Source organism: Epinephelus fuscoguttatus, linkage group LG16 (genome assembly GCF_011397635.1).
Source record: "Epinephelus fuscoguttatus linkage group LG16, E.fuscoguttatus.final_Chr_v1".
NCBI lineage: Eukaryota > Metazoa > Chordata > Actinopteri > Perciformes > Serranidae > Epinephelus > Epinephelus fuscoguttatus.
The window spans coordinates 35,429,627-35,450,705 of record NC_064767.1 but is presented as its reverse complement, the minus strand read 5'-3'; the positions used below and the strand labels follow the sequence as shown (position 1 = coordinate 35,450,705).

The 21,079-nt window shown below is 40.8% G+C and overlaps 2 protein-coding genes across 3 annotated transcripts; both read right to left on the bottom strand.

The window, feature by feature from the left end:
* Nucleotides 1-232: 232 nt before the first annotated feature.
* LOC125903608 (uncharacterized) lies at nucleotides 233-4,392 on the bottom strand. The gene is made up of 4 exons (XM_049600631.1): nucleotides 4,226-4,392; nucleotides 4,019-4,130; nucleotides 1,166-1,310; nucleotides 233-812 (listed from the first exon to the last, which is right to left on the bottom strand). The coding sequence occupies exons 1-4, from the start codon at nucleotides 4,343-4,345 to the stop codon at nucleotides 635-637; spliced, it is 555 nt and encodes a 184-aa protein (XP_049456588.1). The 5' UTR covers nucleotides 4,346-4,392; the 3' UTR covers nucleotides 233-634.
* Nucleotides 4,393-10,012: 5,620 nt separating this feature from the next.
* Nucleotides 10,013-17,140, bottom strand: LOC125903613 (uncharacterized). 2 transcript variants are annotated; one of them, XM_049600638.1, is made up of 5 exons: nucleotides 17,103-17,140; nucleotides 15,428-15,596; nucleotides 15,223-15,334; nucleotides 12,593-12,737; nucleotides 10,013-12,239 (listed from the first exon to the last, which is right to left on the bottom strand). In XM_049600638.1, exons 1-5 carry the CDS (start codon nucleotides 17,123-17,125, stop codon nucleotides 12,062-12,064), a joined length of 627 nt encoding a protein of 208 aa, XP_049456595.1. In that variant the 5' UTR covers nucleotides 17,126-17,140; the 3' UTR covers nucleotides 10,013-12,061. The 2 variants fall into 2 exon arrangements, with proteins under 2 accessions (XP_049456595.1, XP_049456596.1); XM_049600639.1 differs by having other exon boundaries at nucleotides 15,428-15,593.
* Between the last annotated feature and the right edge of the window lie 3,939 nt (nucleotides 17,141-21,079).

Sequence of the window (21,079 nt, the reverse complement as noted above, 5' to 3'; positions counted from 1 at the left end):
CATAATACTACAAATCACCTGTTTAGTCCATATTCGTCATGTGAGGAGGTGACACCCTGTCGCACAGTAACAATTTTGTGTAATGGGAGATGTGCCGTTCTTGTATTTTTAGCTTTTAGCTTGTACCTTTGGCAGGGAGTTCCTTCAGGGGTGATCTGAAGTCAGTTTTCTATTCATTAGAGAGAGAGAGGTAGGAATAGCTTTTGGCATTAATCACACATACAAACCAAGATGAAGCTGTCAACAATTTATTGTTCAGGGCAGGGACACGGGTTGTTTTTTGATTTACAGCAGGTATGTTCAGAGCAAGAAGCATTATCACATGACAAAAATATTATCACTCATCAGCAAAAGCGGGAGGAGCTGCTGGTAAACACCAAGAACATTCCCCAAACCAGTTTCCAGCATGCAACAGAAGCATGCAGGAATGTCTGTCTGCTGGCTACCTACTATGTCTGTACATTTCAGCAGGACTGCAATAAGGTAGTATACAGAATTTGTTAATGCAATAAGTGTGCAAAGTGAGTATGATACTATCACATCTTCTTGGCTTTCTACCACAAAAGTGAAACAGTTAATATCTTAATTTAATGAATAAGTCCAGAGTTACTGCAGTGATTATATCATGTGCAGTTTACGGGTTTTTTTCGATCCAGATCTCACTGTAGTGTTCAACAGAGAAAAAGGAGTCATAGACAGCCACAAAATAAGTTTGGTCATCAGTGCAGGTTTTCCCACCTTTACGCAAGTCGTCACAAAGCGCCCTTTTATCTTCTTGACCTTTCTCCAAGGTTGGAAAGTGATCTGAGCTCCTTTTATATGATTTGGAAACAAAGAAAAGAATGGTTTCAAAGTACATCAAATACTTTGTCAAAGTCATCAATTACTGTGAGGTCTAGACTGGCATGTGTAATGGTCATACATACATATACATATATATATATATGTGTGACATATTAATTTTTCACATTTACCCTCTCTTTTCACTCTGTTTTCGTTTGTATGCATGTTGATATCGCTGGCATTTGCCAAATTGTCTGATCATTTAAATCTGCAGTAGGTAGCTTGATGTTTGTGAATTCTCAGTTACTGTGAATTCGGTGTGTGTTAAGGAAAACTCCAATATAACAATGAAGTGACAGGTAAAAGTACAGGTTCTGCTCACCTGACATAGACAGATTTAGGTCCTCTCTCTAGTCTGACTTCTGAATCACTGATTTTGGGCACTGATCCAGGAGCAACAAACCAGGATAACGCCAAAATCTTGCCGTTAGTGACGTTGACCAACACTGGCCAGGAGTTAACATAACCTGGAAAAGGCAAACATGGTACAAAATGTCAACAAGCTTATATATAAAACTGTCCTGCACTACAGGGATGCAGGCAGGTGTCTGAGTAAAGCATACAGTGATTTGTCATCTTGCCAACAGTTACAAAACTTCTGATGCTTCTTTGAGTAAAAACTCACAATTACGTCTGAAATCTTGGCCACCCTAACCTGAATGCTTCACGCTAGAGCAAAGGTAGTAGTATCTCGTGAAACTAGACAACCTAAGACATCCAGTGGTCCAAACCATGTTGGAGGAGGTAAGTAGCACTAAAAATAGGCTATGGACTCCTTTCCCATTGCCAGTACGCCTTTCTGTGTGCCGGAAAACAGGTTAGTAAACAGTAAAAAGAAGCAAGAGGTAAGTGAAAACTTTACAATGGTTACCTCTTTTAATTTATCTCTTACTTACTCAGCCTCTCTTTCAAATTTGGTGCAGACTAATTTGGATCAATGTTTGAGCACTGCAGTGTTTGTCATGGCATGTTATTGTATCTCATCGGTTAAGGGGCCAAAATTGTGTTTCTATAAATGCTCGTCAGAGCCGGAGCCAATAAATACTAGGGGTTGGGAAGAAATTGATACAGCATAGTATCATGATATTTTGTGTGGAGATATTGTATCGATACACAGACACCAAATATCAATCTTTTATTATATACATCACAATTTTTTTTCCCAATGCACCTTTTATTACAATTTACAGTACTAGAATAATAAAACCAATTGGTTTGTTGGTCAGCTAGGTGGTGCTGATGCTTTATTTCCTGGGGAGGTGAACAGAGGTCTCAGTCAGCATCATTTGGCAGAAAGTTCATCATAAACAAAGATGGAGGTACCACAGAAAAAAATTAGAAATGCGACGTTGGCATTTAAATCCAAGGCCCGGACTTATTTGGGATTTTTTAACACAGAAGGCGAGGAGGACTTTGATATGACACGTGATTTGGAAGCAGTGTCAAATGAGAACAAAATACTCTGGGAATATTACAAACTCACACGCCACCATCCAGAGAAAGCGTTAGCCACTGACGGTCAAGCTAACACTGAACCTGCTCCGCTGAAAAATCAACCAACACTGGACACACTTAGTTTGACAAAACTAGCATCAAACTCTGAGACAGCAAAGAAAATAACACAGCCCATCACCTACTTCATGTGCAAAGATCTGTGTCCATACAGCATTGTTGAAAACAAAGGCTTTTGTTACATACTAGAAACACTGGAACCCAGGTATGTGACTCCATCCCAATGTTTTTTTTAACCAACACAGCTGTACCAAAGTTCTACAGAGAAGTGAAGCATAAAGTTGAGGAATCTTTGAGTACAGCAGGAAGGGTGGCAATAACTTGTGACACCTGGATTTCAAGGTCAGTGGATTCATATGTGACTCTAACGGCACATTATCTCACAGCGAACTGGTGACTGCTGTTCTCCAAACTAGAGTAGTACACGAAAGTCACACTGGAGCAAACATTGCAGACCTCCTGCAAAATGCAGCACAAGAATGGGGGATTGTGGTTGTAACAGACAACACTTCTAACATAGGAGTTGCCCTTCAGTTAGAAGGATATCTGCATGTCAAGTGTTTCACTCATGCGCTTAATCTGGCCTCAGAGAGGACGTTAAATCTGCCAACAGTACAGTTTGTCAGGTGTATGCAGCATTTCTGACAGGTTGTATGACGCTATTGGTCAGTCTGTCTGCTTTGCATCACATTTTGCTGCAATAAAAATGATTACACAGTGATTACACAATGTATCGCAATGTATTTTATCGCAATACTCAGTATATCGCAATAATATCATATCATGATCGCAGTATCATGATAATATCATATGCTGAATCCCCTAGTGATTCCCATCCCTAATAAATACCCATGACTGCTGCAGTCATTTGACCTGGGTGTGACTGCCAGTTGTAATTCCCATTACATTAAAAAGCCAGATGTTAGCATTTTTTTGTGCAGCAGAGAGGGGCTTTAGGTTAATTTTTGGCATGGTAACAACTGGCATAACCATTTTTGAAGGGGCTCCTTGAACTCTCACCTCAGAATATCTTAACGAAAATGGGCTCTATGGTTGCCCAGTAAGTATATCAGTTAGTGATTCACTAACTTTCCAAGATGACATACTTTTCAGCTAGCATACATGTGTATAGTACCACAGCATAATCAGATTCCTGAAATTCAGTTTTGGCTTTTTTTTGCTTGTGCCACCTCAAGATTTTCCATGGCCCCATCTGGCTACCCCTATGAAAAACAGCTTGATTTAGACCAACACAATAAATCTTTCTCTCAATACCCAGCAATCTCACTCTGTGCCATTTTGTTCTTCTTTCAGTAATAATCCTCGCCCTTTTAATAAGAGCTTGCTTTGATTTACACTTGAGTTACAGGAACAGGTGAATGCATACTTAGTTGTTTTGTTCTTATTGCTGTTTAGGATGTGTCAGAAGGTAATACAGTAGGTAGTTAATTACAATGGAATGAAATGTCTCAGCTGATGTTTTGCTCATCTACATGATTTTGTTTATTGATGAACAACATTATAAAGTTACGATTCTTTGATTCATTTAAGTAGTCCAAGTTTAACTTGTTTGATTATAGCACAGGCTCCTCTAGTATATCAAATTAGCTACTAGCATCACACAACCAAACTACTTTATGAGTGAAACTTTCGGCATACATACCTGTAACTTTACTCAGCCCTTCACGTGCCGCCATAAGGTCAGAGGACGTAGGGTTCGTAATCGTGGTGGAAATCCATTCAGTGTCATCAAGCAAATGCTCCTCAACATCTCTCTGTGGTAAACAAAAAACATACAATTGTTTTTCTGCATATACTCTATTGTGTGTGTGTGTGTGTGTGTGTGTGTGTGAACTACTCTAAAACCTACAACTGATGTCTTCTCAGATGTGAATTTGGGGCATGGCAGGTCATGGCAATACTTTGGAGGCGTCCAACTCTGTCCTCTGCAGAACAACACCAATAGAAGAAGAAACAGTTGCAGCTCCATCCTCACCAAAGTAGCTCCACAGACTCATCTGCACAAACAGTCCTGCTGATTTAAAGGAAATGATAATGACACAGTGACGTTTGCAGTTTATCAGGTCAAACAGGCATGCCTACATTGTTCTCTACTTCATGTCACACTTCAATCAATTTCAATCAATTTTATTTATACAGCCCAATATCACAAATCACAATTTGCCTCACAGGGCATTTTTATGAATGTATACCCTTACTATCAAAATAAGATCCAGTCAAAGTCCAAGTTGGGAAAAACCCAAACAAAAAACCCCTTGGTTCTAAAGGCATGTTTACAATCCTGATTTTTGAGAACATATTAATGCTACAGTTTACTTTATTAAAAATAAAGGGTTGTCAAATGTTTATTTTTTAAGTTGTGATGATTTGCTGAATTTCAATAGTTAATAATATAATAATAATAATACATTTTATTTAAGGGCGCCTTTCATGGCACTCAAGGTCACCTTACAAAAGTACAGAAGTGCATAAAAACAGGGATAAAAACAAACAATAAAATACAATGGACAGTGCAAGGATCAGACGGAGTATGAGAGTTTGAACAGATGGGTTTTCAGTCTGGTTTTAAAGAGGGGTAAGGAGTCCGTGTTGCGGAGGTCAGGGGGGAGGGAGTTCCAAAACTGGGGAGCCGAGCGGCTGAATGCTCGGCCCCCCATGGTGACGAGGCGAGCAGAGGGGACAGAGAGATGGATGGAGGAAGAGGATCGGAGGGTACGGGTAGGTACAGAGATATTAATGAGATCAGAGAGGTATGGAGGGGCAAGACTGTGGATGGCTCTGTATGTATGGAGTAGGATTTTGTATTGAATGCGGTATGTGATGGGGAGCCAGTGGAGCTGCTGCAGGATGGGTGTGATGTGGTGAGTGGATGGTGTTCTTGAAATGATGTGAGCTGCTGAATTCTGTACCAGTTGAAGTTTATGGAGGGTTTTCTGGGGGAGGCCAAACAGAAGGGAATTACAATAGTCAAGTCTGGAGGTGACTAAACTGTGAACCAGAATGGCGGTGGTGTGAGGGGTGAGAGAGGGGCGGAGGCGGTTGATGTTTCGAAGGTGGAAGTAGGCAGACCGGGTTATGTTGTTAATGTGTGCTGTGAAGGAGAGTGTGCTGTCGAGGATGACACCCAGACTCTTTACCTGAGGAAGGGAGATGGAGGAGTGGTCGAATGGAATGGTGAAGTTATTGGATTTATTGAGAGTGGATTTAGAGCCAATTATTAACATTTCTGTTTTGTCACTGTTTAATTTGAGGAAATTGAATGTGAACCAGGACTTTATTTCAAGGAGACAGTTGGTGAGGGAGGAAGGTGGGAGGATGGAGTCCGGTTTGGAGGAGATGTAGAGCTGGGTGTCATCCGCGTAGCAGTGGAACTGTATATTGTGCTTACGGAGGATGTGACCAAGTGGGAGGATGTAAATGATGAAGAGCAGGGGCCCCAGGACTGAGCCCTGGGGCACACCTGTGGTGACTGGGAGGGGGTGGGAAGTGAATGATTTGAGCTGAATGAACTGAGTGCGGCCAGAGAGGTATGATTTAAACCAGGTGAGGGGGGTGTGGGTGATGCCAATAGTGCAAAGTCTGTCCAGGAGGATGGTGTGGGAGATGGTGTCAAAGGCCGCACTCAGATCAAGCAGGATGAGTATGGATAAAAGACCAGAATCAGCAGCAAGGAGGAGATCATTGGTTATTTTTAGGAGGGCTGTTTCAGTGGAGTGAAGGGGACGGAAACCAGATTGAAATTGTTCGTATAGGTCGTTGTGGAGCAGATGAGAGTGAAGTTGATTGGCAACAGTTTTTTCAAGGATTTTGGAAAGAAAAGGAAGATTAGAGATAGGACGGAGGTTATTGAGGTTGTTGGGGTCAGCACCAGGTTTTTTGAGTGTGGGAGTGACAGCAGCTGTTTTAAGGGGTGAGGGGACAATACCAGTGGTGAGGGAAGAGTGGGTTATGTGTGTGATGAGAGGGGCCAGAGAAGAAGCAGCAGCTTTAACAAGAGCCGTTGGAAGGGGGTCCAGTTGACAGGTGGGGGTTTTGGATTTTTTGATGAGATCAGCAATTTCAGAGACAGAGGGCAGGTTGAATACTGAGAATGACTGAGAAGGGGGAACAGCAGGTAGAAAGGAGGGAATGGTAGCGGGAATGGCGGGAAGAAGTTGCTGATGGATGTTTGTGATTTTGTCAGAGAAAAAGGAAATGAGTTTATTGCAGGAAGCATTTGAATACATGTGAGGAGGAAGTGAGGAGGGGGGCTGAGTGATGTTTTTGAGTAAGGAGAATAAAGCTTTGGAGTCCCCTTCATTGTGGTTGATCAGAGTGGAATAGTAGGTAGATTTGGCTTGAGAGATGCAGTTTTTATAGTGGGAGAGATGGTTGATATACATGTCCTTATGAATGGTGAGTCCGGTTTTCTTGCAGAGACGTTCTAGCTGACGTCCTTTGGCCTTAAGTTGACGTAGAGTGGGAGTGAACCAAGGTGACGAGCGGGTGAAGGTGACTGATCTGGTTTTGAGAGGGGCCAGGTTATCCAGGAGATTTTGGAGACTGCTGTTATAATGGGAGACCAGGTTGTCCGGGGTTGAAAAGCAGTCAGCAATGGGGAGGCAGTCAATACCAGAAGTGAGAGAGTCAACTTGAATGTTTTTAATATTCCGGAAGGAGATGGTGCGTGGGGGGATTGTCCTGGAAAGATTGAGTGTTACACTGAAGGAGAGCAGCATGTGATCCGAGTACGTGAGAGGATCTGCCTTACAGTCAGAAGGAGTAAAACCAGAGCAGCAAATTAAATCTAAGATATGTCCTTTGGAATGTGTAGGGAAAGTGGTGTATTGCTGTAAATCAAAACTGTCCAGGCAGGATGTAAAGTCACGGGTAAGGGGATTATTACTGTTGTCAATGTGAATGTTGAAATCTCCCAGCAGAATAACATTTGAGGTGAGTGTGGTAAGATGGGTGAGAAATGTAGAGAATTCAGTTAAAAAATCCTTGTTAGGCTTAGGAGGTCGATAAACTGTGGCAATTATTGTGGGGACAGAACCAGAAAGCTGTGAAACAAGGCATTCAAACGACTTTGGAGCTGGATAAGAGACCGGCGAGACTCTCCACATCTCACGGTAAATCATCGCGAGACCTCCTCCCCGGCCGGAGTCACGTGGTTGACTGGTGTAAACAAACCCGGGAGGAGTGGAATCGTTCAGGGACATAAAGTCATTGGGCTGTTGCCACGTTTCAGATAAACATAGAAAGTCAAACTTACGGTCGGTGAGGAGATCATGAACAAGATGTCCTTTACTCGTAAGCGAGCGGATGTTAAGCTGTCCAATGCAGACGCTGGCGTTGGTGTTACCATGGTTACCAGCCGTGTAAAGCAGGTTAGCAGGCCTGGCTAACACGCTGGAGTCAGCAACCCGGCCAGTGTTCCGAGGAGGGCGTCGAGATGTGGACCAAATGGACTTGATCTGACCCGAGTTGTCCAGGTGGAACGACCGACCGGATCCTCGGTGGATGTATCTCCGGCGGAGAGGAACAGCGATGTCCGGCGGGAGGTGAAGCACAGCCGGCGAGTGCCCTGTCGCGTGGAAGCGGAGACGAAGCAGCTCGTCAGCAGAGTACTGCAGGATTCCTGTCACTGGTTGATGGATTAAACTCAGGAGGAACCAGAGGATCCCGGAGCAAAGGCAGGAGTTAACACCCAGCATTGTAGGCAGGACAGGCAGCAGTACGTCCAGGTAAGCCAGTCTGTCAGGTGAAGCAAAGGTCGGTATCCGTCCACGAGCGTTAGCCCTGATAGCTCATCAGAATTAAAAGTATGAATAAAACTCACACTCACATCAATTGCATAGTCCGTAGGACAATAAAATATCATTAAAGCGTTAAAAAAAAACACTAAAAGCGTCCCCCCCGCGAGCAGCGGCAGCCAGACGTGCCAGCGTTCACTCCCGGAAGTCCCAAAAAGTCTAATCTAGTAGTTAATCGCGATTAACCATATTTTTAATCCCATATTCAAAATTCCTTTATTTTGCATTTCAAAACAGTTTGGAAGTTCATATTAACATGGTTAAGCTATTCTTGCCAGGGTGTCCTGATTGTGAATCAAAAAATATAGAGAAATGTACTTTGTGACCTTGACCTTGACCTGATTGGAACGGCACCCAGTCTGGCTTCTCCAATCCAGAGGGTGCAGCCGGAATCTAAACATGACTGGCCAGCCTAATTGTCCTAGCTGGTACTTTTCCCACTCCATTTGTTATTGTTTCAAGTGATAGTGCCAATTATTGAATCAGCATTTGGTCAAAACTATTTCTGAGGTAGCCTACTTGTTGAGCTACCTCAGAGACTGGGGAATGGGTAGATTTAAGAACTGACCAAGCACACACAGCATAATTTCCTTTGTTATAGACACTGGGTACAAGGGTACTGTTTTATCTGTATTTTTGTTTTCCATGAAGTATTTTAGAATAGTTAGGTTTGTATTTTCGCCTTTGGTTTTGTTCAGGTAAGATTAATGACCCATATTGTAAGCGCCTTCTGTCTGTACCCTGCATTTATTTTGTCTGTATTTGCGCATGTTCTCTGAGAGATTACGGACACAAATGAAATGGAGGAGTAGCACCAGAGATCTTGGGGGCAGTGCAGGGTAGTTCAAGCGAGATACTACAGAGGGAGGTTACAAATAAATTCAAATAATGGTGGAATATAAAGAATAATTCATTCCTAACTGCTTATCCTGTTAGAGGTCGCGGGGGGGCTGGGGCCTATCCCAGCTTACACTGGGCGAGAGGCAGGGTACACCCTGAACAGGTCGCCAGACTATCACAAGGCTGACATATAGAGACAACCATTCATGCTCACATTCACAAAAATTCAGTCACCAATTAACCTGCATGTCTTTGGACTGTGGGAGGAAGCTGGAGCACCTGGAGAAAACCCACACTAAGAGGGGGAGAACATGAAAAGTCCATACACCCCAAAAATTAGTAATAAAAAATTAGTAATAATATTAAGAATATGAAAAGAAGACATATTAAAAAAAATAAAATATAGTGAAATTAGTGAAAAGAATTCTCCATCCACATGTCAGGATATATATAATGAGCGCACAGACCACCACTACACCTCTACAGTGCTGCTTCCATGAAAAGGTACATTATTACGACCTCCTTCACTGTCGTTTCATTTGTGGTGTGAAACTTTTGACTCTTTTTGACTTTTTATGACCTCTCGTGCCATCTATTGGCTATATCTATGCCACCATAAAGAACGCATGGAAGTATGAGGGCAGAGACTTTTACAATGTTTGAAACCAATGCATCTATTTTCAAACGTAAAAGAAGCATAAATGAGCCTTAAGAGTCACCAAAAAAAATCTGGTTTTATGTTGCTTCCTTTTCCCTTTATGAGCTGGGTCATAATACTACAAATCACCTGTTTAGTCCATATTCGTCATGTGAGGAGGTGACACCCTGTCGCACAGTAACAATTTTGTGTAATGGGAGATGTGCCGTTCTTGTACTTTTAGCTTTTAGCTTGTACCTTTGGCAGGGAGTTCCTTCAGGGGTGATCTGAAGTCAGTTTTCTATTCATTAGAGAGAGAGAGGTAGGAATAGCTTTTGGCATTAATCACACATACAAACCAAGATGAAGCTGTCAACAATTTATTGTTCAGGGCAGGGACACGGGTTGTTTTTTGATTTACAGCAGGTATGTTCAGAGCAAGAAGCATTATCACATGACAAAAATATTATCACTCATCAGCAAAAGCGGGAGGAGCTGCTGGTAAACACCAAGAACATTCCCCAAACCAGTTTCCAGCATGCAACAGAAGCATGCAGGAATGTCTGTCTGCTGGCTACCTACTATGTCTGTACATTTCAGCAGGACTGCAATAAGGTAGTATACAGAATTTGTTAACCCATTTAATCCCAAATTTTTCCCAGACACAAAAATATCCAAATCATGTGTCATTAGTATCCCTTTGAAACAATCAATCATAATTTTTAGAAATTTTCATGGAAAAGTGTGTGAAAAAGTGTGTTTTATGATCGGTCACAATTGTGACCGGTGGGATACTGTGTGATATCAACCATTGGACAGACTAAATATAGGTCTATTTGACCTGTGCAGTGTGTTTGTGTGTGTGTTTCTGTGTGTGTGTGTGTGTGTGTGTGTGTGTGTGTGTGTGTGTGTGTGTGTGTGTGTGTGTGTGTGTGTGTGTGTGTGTGTGTGTGTGTATGTGCGTGTGTGCGCGTGAGTGTATAACATCCTTATATATAAAGGCTAGTTATTATCACTTTTAAAAGTTCCAGCATTGCCTCTAAATGCTCTCTCATTGTAGTGTGAATATTTTACATATAAGCCCTATACTATCGGCTAGCAATATGAATACTGGGAGCACCGTTATGAATATTGAGGTTAAGACAAAAAACAACAACAATCATCAATGTATTTCAACATTGTAACTTTAGTGCAACTTACTTTAGTGCAACATTCATTTGAACACATTCATTTTTAGTGCAGTATACATTGAGCACACTGAACATGAAGGTAAACATTTAGGATAGAGGTAGCTGCTGAACATGCTTTCAAGTATAGGCCTACACTGACTGACTGAACAACAAAATAAAATAGGTTGTAGAACAAAGAGCAAAGCAATGCCTTGAATGACTAAAAAATAACATCTTTTCCTGGAACATTTAGGACATTTTGATGTTTTTTTTTTCAGCTTTTTTTCCCTAGACTCCAAAGTACTGTTTGTTTGTAACTGTATGCAACCACTTGTGTGTGTGTGTGTGTGTGTGTGTGTGTGTGTGTGTGTGTGTGTGTGTGGTGTGTGCGTGTGTGTGCCTACCTGTAATTGCGTGTGTGTGTGTGCGTGCGTGTGTGGAAAGTTAGGTAGAATTAGTTAGCTAGCTAGTCTTCATGTGTGTGTGTGTGTGTGTGTGTAAAGTTGCAGTAGGTAGGAAGTTAGGTAGCAGCAGAATTAGCTAGCTAGCTAGTCTTCCTTGGGTCCGTGTGTGTGTGTGTGTGTGTGTGTGTGTGTGTGTGTGTGTGTGTGTGTGTGTGTGTGTTTCTGTGTGTAAAATTAGGTAGGAAGTTAGGTAGCAGCAGAAAGTAAGGTAGAACAGTTAGCCTACGTGTATTAGCATGTAGATACAATGGGTTATCCCACCGGTCACTATTGTTGCCGGTGACATCTTTGTGAGTTCTGTGACCACATTAAACAAAGTTGAGAAATTGCAAATGCATATGTCAATACTAGACACCTTAAACATGATGTGTACCAAAAATCTATGTCCTATATTTATGTTAACATACTTTACTAACATTTTCTGTGTGAGCTTCCTTGCTGCCATCCTCTTCTCTTGGCGCAAACAGGAAGTAAACAGCTCTGGTCATGTGACAATGTACAGTAAACATGCGACACTGCACATATTTCATTGAGACCCTTTATTATTTCAATATCTGCTGGAAATGCATTGATAGATCATTCAGTAACATTTTTATAGCCTTAGAAATGAAACTTTTTTTTACGGTCACTATTGTGACCGGTGGGATTAATGCAATAAGTGTGCAAAGTGAGTATGATACTATCACATCTTCTTGGCTTTCTACCACAAAAGTGAAACAGTTAATATCTTAATTTAATGAATAAGTCCAGAGTTACTGCAGTGATTATATCATGTGCAGTTTACGGGTTTTTTTCGATCCAGATCTCACTGTAGTGTTCAACAGAGAAAAAGGAGTCATAGACAGCCACAAAATAAGTTTGGTCATCAGTGCAGGTTTTCCCACCTTTACGCAAGTCGTCACAAAGCGCCCTTTTATCTTCTTGACCTTTCTCCAAGGTTGGAAAGTGATCTGAGCTCCTTTTATATGATTTGGAAACAAAGAAAAGAATGGTTTCAAAGTACATCAAATACTTTGTCAAAGTCATCAATTACTGTGAGGTCTAGACTGGCATGTGTAATGGTCATATATACATATACATATATATATATATGTGTGACATATTAATTTTTCACATTTACCCTCTCTTTTACCTCTGTTTTCGTTTGTATGCATGTTGATATCGCTGGCATTTGCCAAATTGTCTGATCATTTAAATCTGCAGTAGGTAGCTTGATGTTTGTGAATTCTCAGTTACTGTGAATTCGGTGTGTGTTAAGGAAAACTCCAATATAACAATGAAGTGACAGGTAAAAGTACAGGTTCTGCTCACCTGACATAGACAGATTTAGGTCCTCTCTCTAGTCTGACTTCTGAATCACTGATTTTGGGCACTGATCCAGGAGCAACAAACCAGGATAACGCCAAAGTCTTGCCGTTAGTGACGTTGATCAACACTGGCCAGGAGTTAACATAACCTGGAAAAGGCAAACATGGTACAAAATGTCAACAAGCTTATATATAAAACTGTCCTGCACTACAGGGATGCAGGCAGGTGTCTGAGTAAAGCATACAGTGATTTGTCATCTTGCCAACAGTTACAAAACTTCTGATGCTTCTTTGAGTAAAAACTCACAATTATGTCTGAAATCTTGGCCACCCTAACCTGAATGCTTCACGCTAGAGCAAAGGTAGTAGTATCTCGTGAAACTAGACAACCTAAGACATCCAGTGGTCCAAACCATGTTGGAGGAGGTAAGTAGCACTAAAAATAGGCTATGGACTCCTTTCCCATTGCCAGTACGCCTTTCTGTGTGCCGGAAAACAGGTTAGTAAACAGTAAAAAGAAGCAAGAGGTAAGTGAAAACTTTACAATGGTTACCTCTTTTAATTTATCTCTTTCTTACTCAGCCTCTCTTTCAAATTTGGTGCAGACTAATTTGGATCAATGTTTGAGCACTGCAGTGTTTGTCATGGCATGTTATTGTATCTCATCGGTTAAGGGGCCAAAATTGTGTTTCTATAAATGCTCGTCAGAGCCGGAGCCAATAAATACTAGGGGTTGGGAAGAAATTGATACAGCATAGTATCGTGATATTTTGTGTGGAGATATTGTATCGATACACAGACACCAAATATCAATCTTTTATTATATACATCACAATTTTTTTTTTCCAATGCACCTTTTATTACAATTTACAGTACTAGAATAATAAAACCAATTGGTTTGTTGGTCAGCTAGGTGGTGCTGATGCTTTATTTCACACGCCACCATCCAGAGAAAGCGTTAGCCACTGACGGTCAAGCTAACACTGAACCTGCTCCGCTGAAAAATCAACCAACACTGGACACACTTAGTTTGACAAAACTACCATCAAACTCTGAGAGAGCAAAGAAAATAACACAGCCCATCACCTACTTCATGTGCAAAGATCTGTGTCCATACAGCATTGTTGAAAACAAAGGCTTTTGTTACATACTAGAAACGCTGGAACCCAGGTATGTGACTCCATCCCAATGTTTTTTTTAACCAACACAGCTGTACCAAAGTTCTACAGAGAAGTGAAGCATAAAGTTGAGGAATCTTTGAGTACAGCAGGAAGGGTGGCAATAACTTGTGACGCCTGGATTTCAAGGTCAGTGGATTCATATGTGACTCTAACGGCACATTATCTCACAGCGAACTGGTGACTGCTGTCTCATGTTAGCTAACTAGAGCAGTACACAAAAGTCACACTGGAGCAAACATTGCAGACCTCCTGCAAAATGCAGCACAAGAATGGGGGATTGTGGTTGTAACAGACAACACTTCTAACATAGGAGTTGCCCTTCAGTTAGAAGGATATCTGCATGTCAAGTGTTTCACTCATGCGCTTAATCTGGCCTCAGAGAGGACGTTAAATCTGCCAACAGTACAGTTTGTCAGGTGTATGCAGCATTTCTGACAGGTTGTATGACGCTATTGTTCAGTCTGTCTGCTTTGCATCACATTTTGCTGCAATAAAAATGATTACACAGTGATTACACAGTGTATCGCAATGTATTTTATCGCAATACTCAGTATATCGCAATAATATCATATCATGATCGAAGTATCATGATAATATCATATGCTGAATCCCCTAGTGATTCCCATCCCTAATAAATACCCATGACTGCTGCAGTCATTTGACCTGGGTGTGACTGCCAGTTGTAATTCCCATTACATTAAAAAGCCAGATGTTAGCATTTTTTGTGCAGCAGAGAGGGGCTTTAGGTTAATTTTTGGCATGGTAACAACTGGCATAACCATTTTTGAAGGGGCTCCTTGAACTCTCACCTCAGAATATCTTAACGAAAATGGGCTCTATGGTTGCCCAGTAAGTATATCAGTTAGTGATTCACTAACTTTCCAAGATGACATACTTTTCAGCTAGCATACATGTGTATAGTACCACAGCATAATCAGATTCCTGAAATTCAGTTTTGGCTTTTTTTTGCTTGTGCCACCTCAAGATTTTCCATGGCCCCATCTGGCTACCCCTATGAAAAACAGCTTGATTTAGACCAACACAATAAATCTTTCTCTCAATACCCAGCAATCTCACTCTCACACCATTTTGTTCTTCTTTCAGTAATAATCCTCGCCCTTTTAATAAGAGCTTGCTTTGATTTACACTTGAGTTACAGGAACAGGTGAATGCATACTTAGTTGTTTTGTTCTTACTGTTGTTTAGGATGTGTCAGAAGGTAATACAGTAGGTAGTTAATTACAATGGAATGAAATGTCTCAGCTGATGTTTTGCTCATCTACATGATTTTGTTTATTGATGAACAACATTATAAAGTTACGATTCTTTGATTCATTTAAGTAGTTCAAGTTTAACTTGTTTGATTATAGCACAGGCTCCTCTAGTATATCAAATTAGCTACTAGCATCACACAACCAAACTACTTTATGAGTGAAACTTTCGGCATACATACCTGTAACTTTACTCAGCCTTTCACGTGCCGCCATAAGGTCAGAGGACGTAGGGTTTGTAATCGTGGTGGAAATCCATTCAGTGTCATCAAGCAAACGCTCCTCAACATCTTTCTGTGGTAAACAAAAAACATACAATTGTTTTTCTGCATATACTCTATTGTGTGTGTGTGTGTGTGTGTGTGTGTGAACTACTCTAAAACCTACAACTGATGTCTTCCCAGATGTGAATTTGGGGCATGGCAGGTCATGGCAATACTTTGGAGGCGTCCAACTCTGTCCTCTGCAGAACAACACCAATAGAAGAAGAAACAGTTGCAGCTCCATCCTCACAGACCAAAGTAGCTCCACAGACTCATCTGCACAAACAGTCCTGCTGATTTAAAGGAAATGATAATGACACAGTGACGTTTGCAGTTTATCAGGTCAAACAGGCATGCCTACATTGTTCTCTACTTCATGTCACACTTGCTGCCACACTTAGTTTCACAGGTTTTTTTTTTGTTTGTTTGTTTTTGTTTTTTTTTTTAAATTCAACAGATATGTTATGTATGTCTTGTCCTGAATTACTTCTCATTATGCATCAATTGTGGAAGTTGTTGGGTTATAGGGTGTAAGGTCAGTAATCCTCCGTTACACTCCAGAGAGAAGTCTAAGACGTCAACAGGGATTCATCTTATCATGCTTAACTGCAAATAAGATCAAGGCCAAAATGATGTGACAAGAGCACATACTGTACTGCAGTAAGAAACAGATATACTCGGGATATGATATGACATATATTATCAGTCTTTTTATTTGTTTTGTTTGATCATAAAACTCTATGGGCTTTTGTTTGTTTTTATTGTTGTCATTTGTGTCTTGATTTTTACTAAGGCTGTCAAAGTAAAACGTTAATTTCAATGAATTAATCACACAAAAGAACATGTTAAAAAGATAAAAGCTGATAAATCACGCTCATCTCAGTGGCTTTGTCATATGATGGAGGCAGACAAGATGATTCAGCTTAGCCCTGTGAACATTTACATTAAAAAATGCCCAGATGGAACTGTTAATAGGAGCACCATTCTCTGCAATTTCTGCGGTTTTGTACCATTAGAGTACTTCAAGCCTGAAAGACCATTTAGCAGCAAACCTGGAGTTCCAAGCTAGCACAGCCTCTGATGCTAGTGCTAGCAGCCTGCCTCGTCAAGCCACACTTGACCAGGCATTCAAACGCAAACTGAGTAAGTCTACCTGCGACCAACAAACTAACTCCCTCGCAAAATGGATTGCAATGGACTGCAGACCAGTTTTGGTGGTAGAGGACAGGGGGACAATTGTGTCCAAAATCCAGCAGTTTGACCAGGACACATCTGCAAAACGTTCATTTGAATTGAAATTTTAAAATACTTTCACAGCAAAAATTGATGTATGAGATTAATTTAGGTTAATTAATCACAGACCATGTAATTCATTAGATTTTTTTTTTTAAATCACTTGACAGCCCTACTTTTTACCTGTGTAAGCACTTTGTGTTGCCTTTGGGTATATAATTTTCAATTTAAATACATTTGCCTTGCTGTCCCCTGACTTTGACTAAGTGCTAAAAAGCAAATGTTAGTATGCTAATATGCTAGACTAAGAAGATGACCACAGTCACCTGTGAACAAGTGTTGCAAATGAGCATTTTGCTACAAACACTAAACACAAGGCATCTGGTTCTTGTGCATAAATATACATTTTTAATTCTACTGTGATGTCCTTATCAGATAGACTATAAACTATGGTAATTGTCACAAACTGGCCTAAAGTCAGTGACAAAAATCAGGGAATAACACAGGGAATAAAACAAATTAAAAGTTTATTGTAAACTTAAGGTAAAATGACATAATTGGCCTACCCGATGAACCAGCCAGTTCTCATTCCGAAGTCGTCAATAAATTCAGGATGGACAGACATGCAATAGATGTCATACAGAACAGATCAACATGATAAATTTACAGTGTTCCATATTGCAAAATGAAACATAAAGAGAGACGGCTGCGTCATGAGGTAACCTGCCAGACAGTGGAGGCTCCGGAGAAGAAGCCGAGTTAGTGACATGCAGTAATAGAATGTGAATGTTAGCAAGTGAAGAAGAACCAGCTTTTCAGAAAGTGAGGAGAGAGAGAGCCGGACCACACCTGTTAGTTTGATATGTGGACGGGTGACATGAGGTCATAATACAGCCAGATGGCACCTGTTGTGGTGGTATGAGATGCTGCCGGTAATGATGAAAGATAAGGAGCAGGAAAATCCTTATAGGGCAGGCAGAGAGGTGTTGAATGGGTCTAACAAACACCCACACTTTAATGTTTTTGTTTCTCTGTATGAATATAGAGCCAAACCATGATGTTTTTTTCTAAATCTAACCACATGCTTTTGTTGGTAGTGGTGTTGGTAGCAGCATCCAGGAACATAGACAGCAGATACAGAAGGATACCTATTGCATAATAGACGTGAAAAGCCAGTGATATAGGAGCAACATGTGACGAACTGGGATGAGCATGCGTTGGAGGAACATAATAATGTTCATCAGGTAGGTCAGTGACTCATGCAGCGTACGGAGGAAGATTTTATAACTGCAAACAAAACCTTTACCAAACCAGTTGGTGGAGACCTGAAGGGAGGAGAGACGTTCACAATGAAACCACTAAAATAGGTTGAGTCCAAATTTACTTAAGTGTAGACAGTTTCCTGATGTCCTTCTATACCCTGCCCATTGGCTCCTAAGCCATGAAACCAAACCAACCATACAAGTGACAGGCAAAAGTGGAAGAACGTCACAGTAAACGTCTGCAATAATCCTGCTAACAAAGCCACTCCTGAGTTTCCAACTTGTAAATAGCCTAGCGTAACATCTATGTTGTAAGTGCTACTTAGAAAATGGGTAATTAAACACAAATGTAATGCACAAAGTGTTGTGTTGTCAGTGAATGGTATTTTTACATGACCAACTCTGCTTGTCACATGGCGGAAGAATTGGTTTTATTTTTCTTGTAGTTATATTTTTTATGTTGTTCTAGCTATTCTATATAGCATTTTTTGTAGAAAGATTTGCTTGATTTCATACGTTTACTTCCTGCCGCTGGCCATGTGATGGATTACCACTAAATACCTGCACCTGCTTGAGCTCTACCTTTTGATATACCTTGTTTTATAACCAACAGCTTGTTTGCAATCACGTAACTAGTAGGATGTGCACAATTCAGATGGAGGGCAGGAAGTGATAAATCCATATAGTGTGTGAACTGGATAATGAGGACGGTGACAACATAAAAGGGTTTGATGAACCTGCAGGCAACAGGTATTGTCAGAAAACTGTGTTGGATGTGATCCATACAAAGCAAAGAAAAGTGATTTTTCAACTACAGTACAACCAATTTGCCTGGTGGACATGACCTTAGTCAAATGACCTCATCCTCCAGACCTCCTAACGTTACTAATGTTACATGAACGAGCTGATGAAAGTGTACAAGAGTCGAGTGGACTATAACTATTTTGTGTGCGGCTGGGTCCATGACTGAAATGACTGCTTGTTTTTGATTGGGTGAGCAAATGTGCTGTATCACAGTCTTTTATATTTCAACTCTTCACATGGATGTACTGCTGTCAGGCTAAGGTTACTAGGTAATGATAGCTATCTTAAGCTGCTCGGTGGGTAGTGGCGAAAACAGAGAAGTTGTTACAGAAAATTGAAATTGTATCCAACTTGAGGCATGTTTAATGAATGTTTTAATGTTTACCTTTGAAATTAGTTGACTCCTCTCCTCCAGACTGAAGACTGTTGTTTTTGATCCACCTTGATCCCTTTTTTCCTTCTTAATTCTCTGCTTAATGTCCCACTGTTTTTAGGACTTTAAGTGGTCTTTATTTTTTCCCAATTTGATCGATTGGATCAGCTCTAATCAGTGTAAATCATAAGCATTTGTGCAGCGTTGGTGGCCTCCAGTTGCTGCCCTCCATCTGGACTGCACACTGATGTATGACGTCATATGCAAAGAAGGTATTGGACGAATGGGTGTAGTTACAAGTTGTAAATTGTAAACAAGGGAATCTTACCCATTCTGACATGAAAGCAGCATGAAACATCATGACTACAGTCAAGTCCTATGTCCACCTCAAACACTATATGCACATAAACACTATGGATTGTGGTACTGTTCTAAACAGAACATGAGCAGCTTCAGCAGCCCCTATAGCAGCTGCGCTATCCATTAAACCCAACAATATGAAAGTCATCAAAACAGAAACAACCAACAACAAAACACCATTATGTCACAAATCTAGTCAAGATGTCTGTGTGAGAGTCTGCCTCTGTGCCAAAACAATGCAGGTGAACTGAATTTGATTTGTGCCATTTACAGTATCAAAACATTTTAATCATCATTAACATGGGCTCTTTGAAGAAACAATGTCGTACTTTCTTTGGATAATACATAAACCTTAAAGTGAATTGTTTTGGATACTGAAAGCCCCTTTAAAAACTGTTGAAAGGGTCAACAACAGTGTTTTGGAGAATATGGACATGTTGCGCTTGAATTGCTTAAATGTTCTTTCTCCATGCTGTGAGCACCACAAACAAAATGTATTCATTGATCTTCACTGTACTGGGGTGGAGGCAGAAAATTGACAATAAACAACTCACACAAAACCTGGCCAAAACCCCAGGGGTAAAGGGAGAAACTATGTTGTTGAACTTGCTTAGGAGATGCATAGTAAAGAGAAAACAACGAAAACACTGAAAGAGGTGGAACGAGTATCCAGATGCTGTAGAGGCAGGTGCCCTGAAATCCAAGACAATTGTTGACTCTGCAGGTGGTGGTAGATGGATGTTGCGACACCACAGCAGCACCATTTGTCTCTATAGACCCTGTTAGGGTGGACGTCACAATGACAGCATTTTATTAGTTGGAGGCAATGTTAATGTGTATTAAGGGTTATCAAGTCCACCTAATCAAAATTGGGAAGGTCATAAGAGGAATATTCTCTGTAAACATTAGCTTCACTTTGATAGCAGAAACTGGAGGAAACCGTTCAAGTGTCGTCCTCCTCTGTGCTTACATTTTCAAGCAACACTTGTTGTCCCATAGAGTGAGTGATCTGACATGGTGCATTCATAAATTCTATCTGACGCTCTACACTAAAATTAGAGCCCTGTTGGTTGAAGAAATGGAGCCTTATATTTCTATATAAATTAACAAATCACACATTCATGCTCTGCTACTTTGAGAGTGCTGTGCTCTGGATAACCGAACTGTACATTCCAACAGCACTGTGAATTTACAAACAGTCCAGTTTGTAAGAGAGCGTGCTCCAGTACTTGGAATGAGTATTGCTGAATGCACCATTCGCATCACCGATATCCATTGTCTAAAACAGGGCAACAGAACTTGCTAACTAGCACTAGCTAATGTCTATAGAGAATTGTTTTGCCTGGAGGACCTATCAAAATGGCAGACATATTTAAGTAATAGATAAAGAAAAAGACATGAGTCACATGACTTGGACTTAAGTCAGACTCGAATCACAAATTTGATGACTTTAGACTCGACTTTCAACTTGAATTTAACACCAATGACTCGTGATGTCACTTGCACTTGAGCCTTTTGACTTTAAAGTACTTGATAACTTCTCCCAAGCCCAAAGTTTTTTTTAAAAAAAAAAAAAAAAGTGTGCCACCAATCAATTCATTTCCCTCCATTCCCTTTGTCACAGGCTAATGGTGATGGTATGTGTGTGAGACACACACCTATGACACATGCACTCAGAACATGGGCTGAGGCTGTGACGGAGCTCACTGAAGCATGGACTGCTGCACTCTGCAAAACCAGTTTA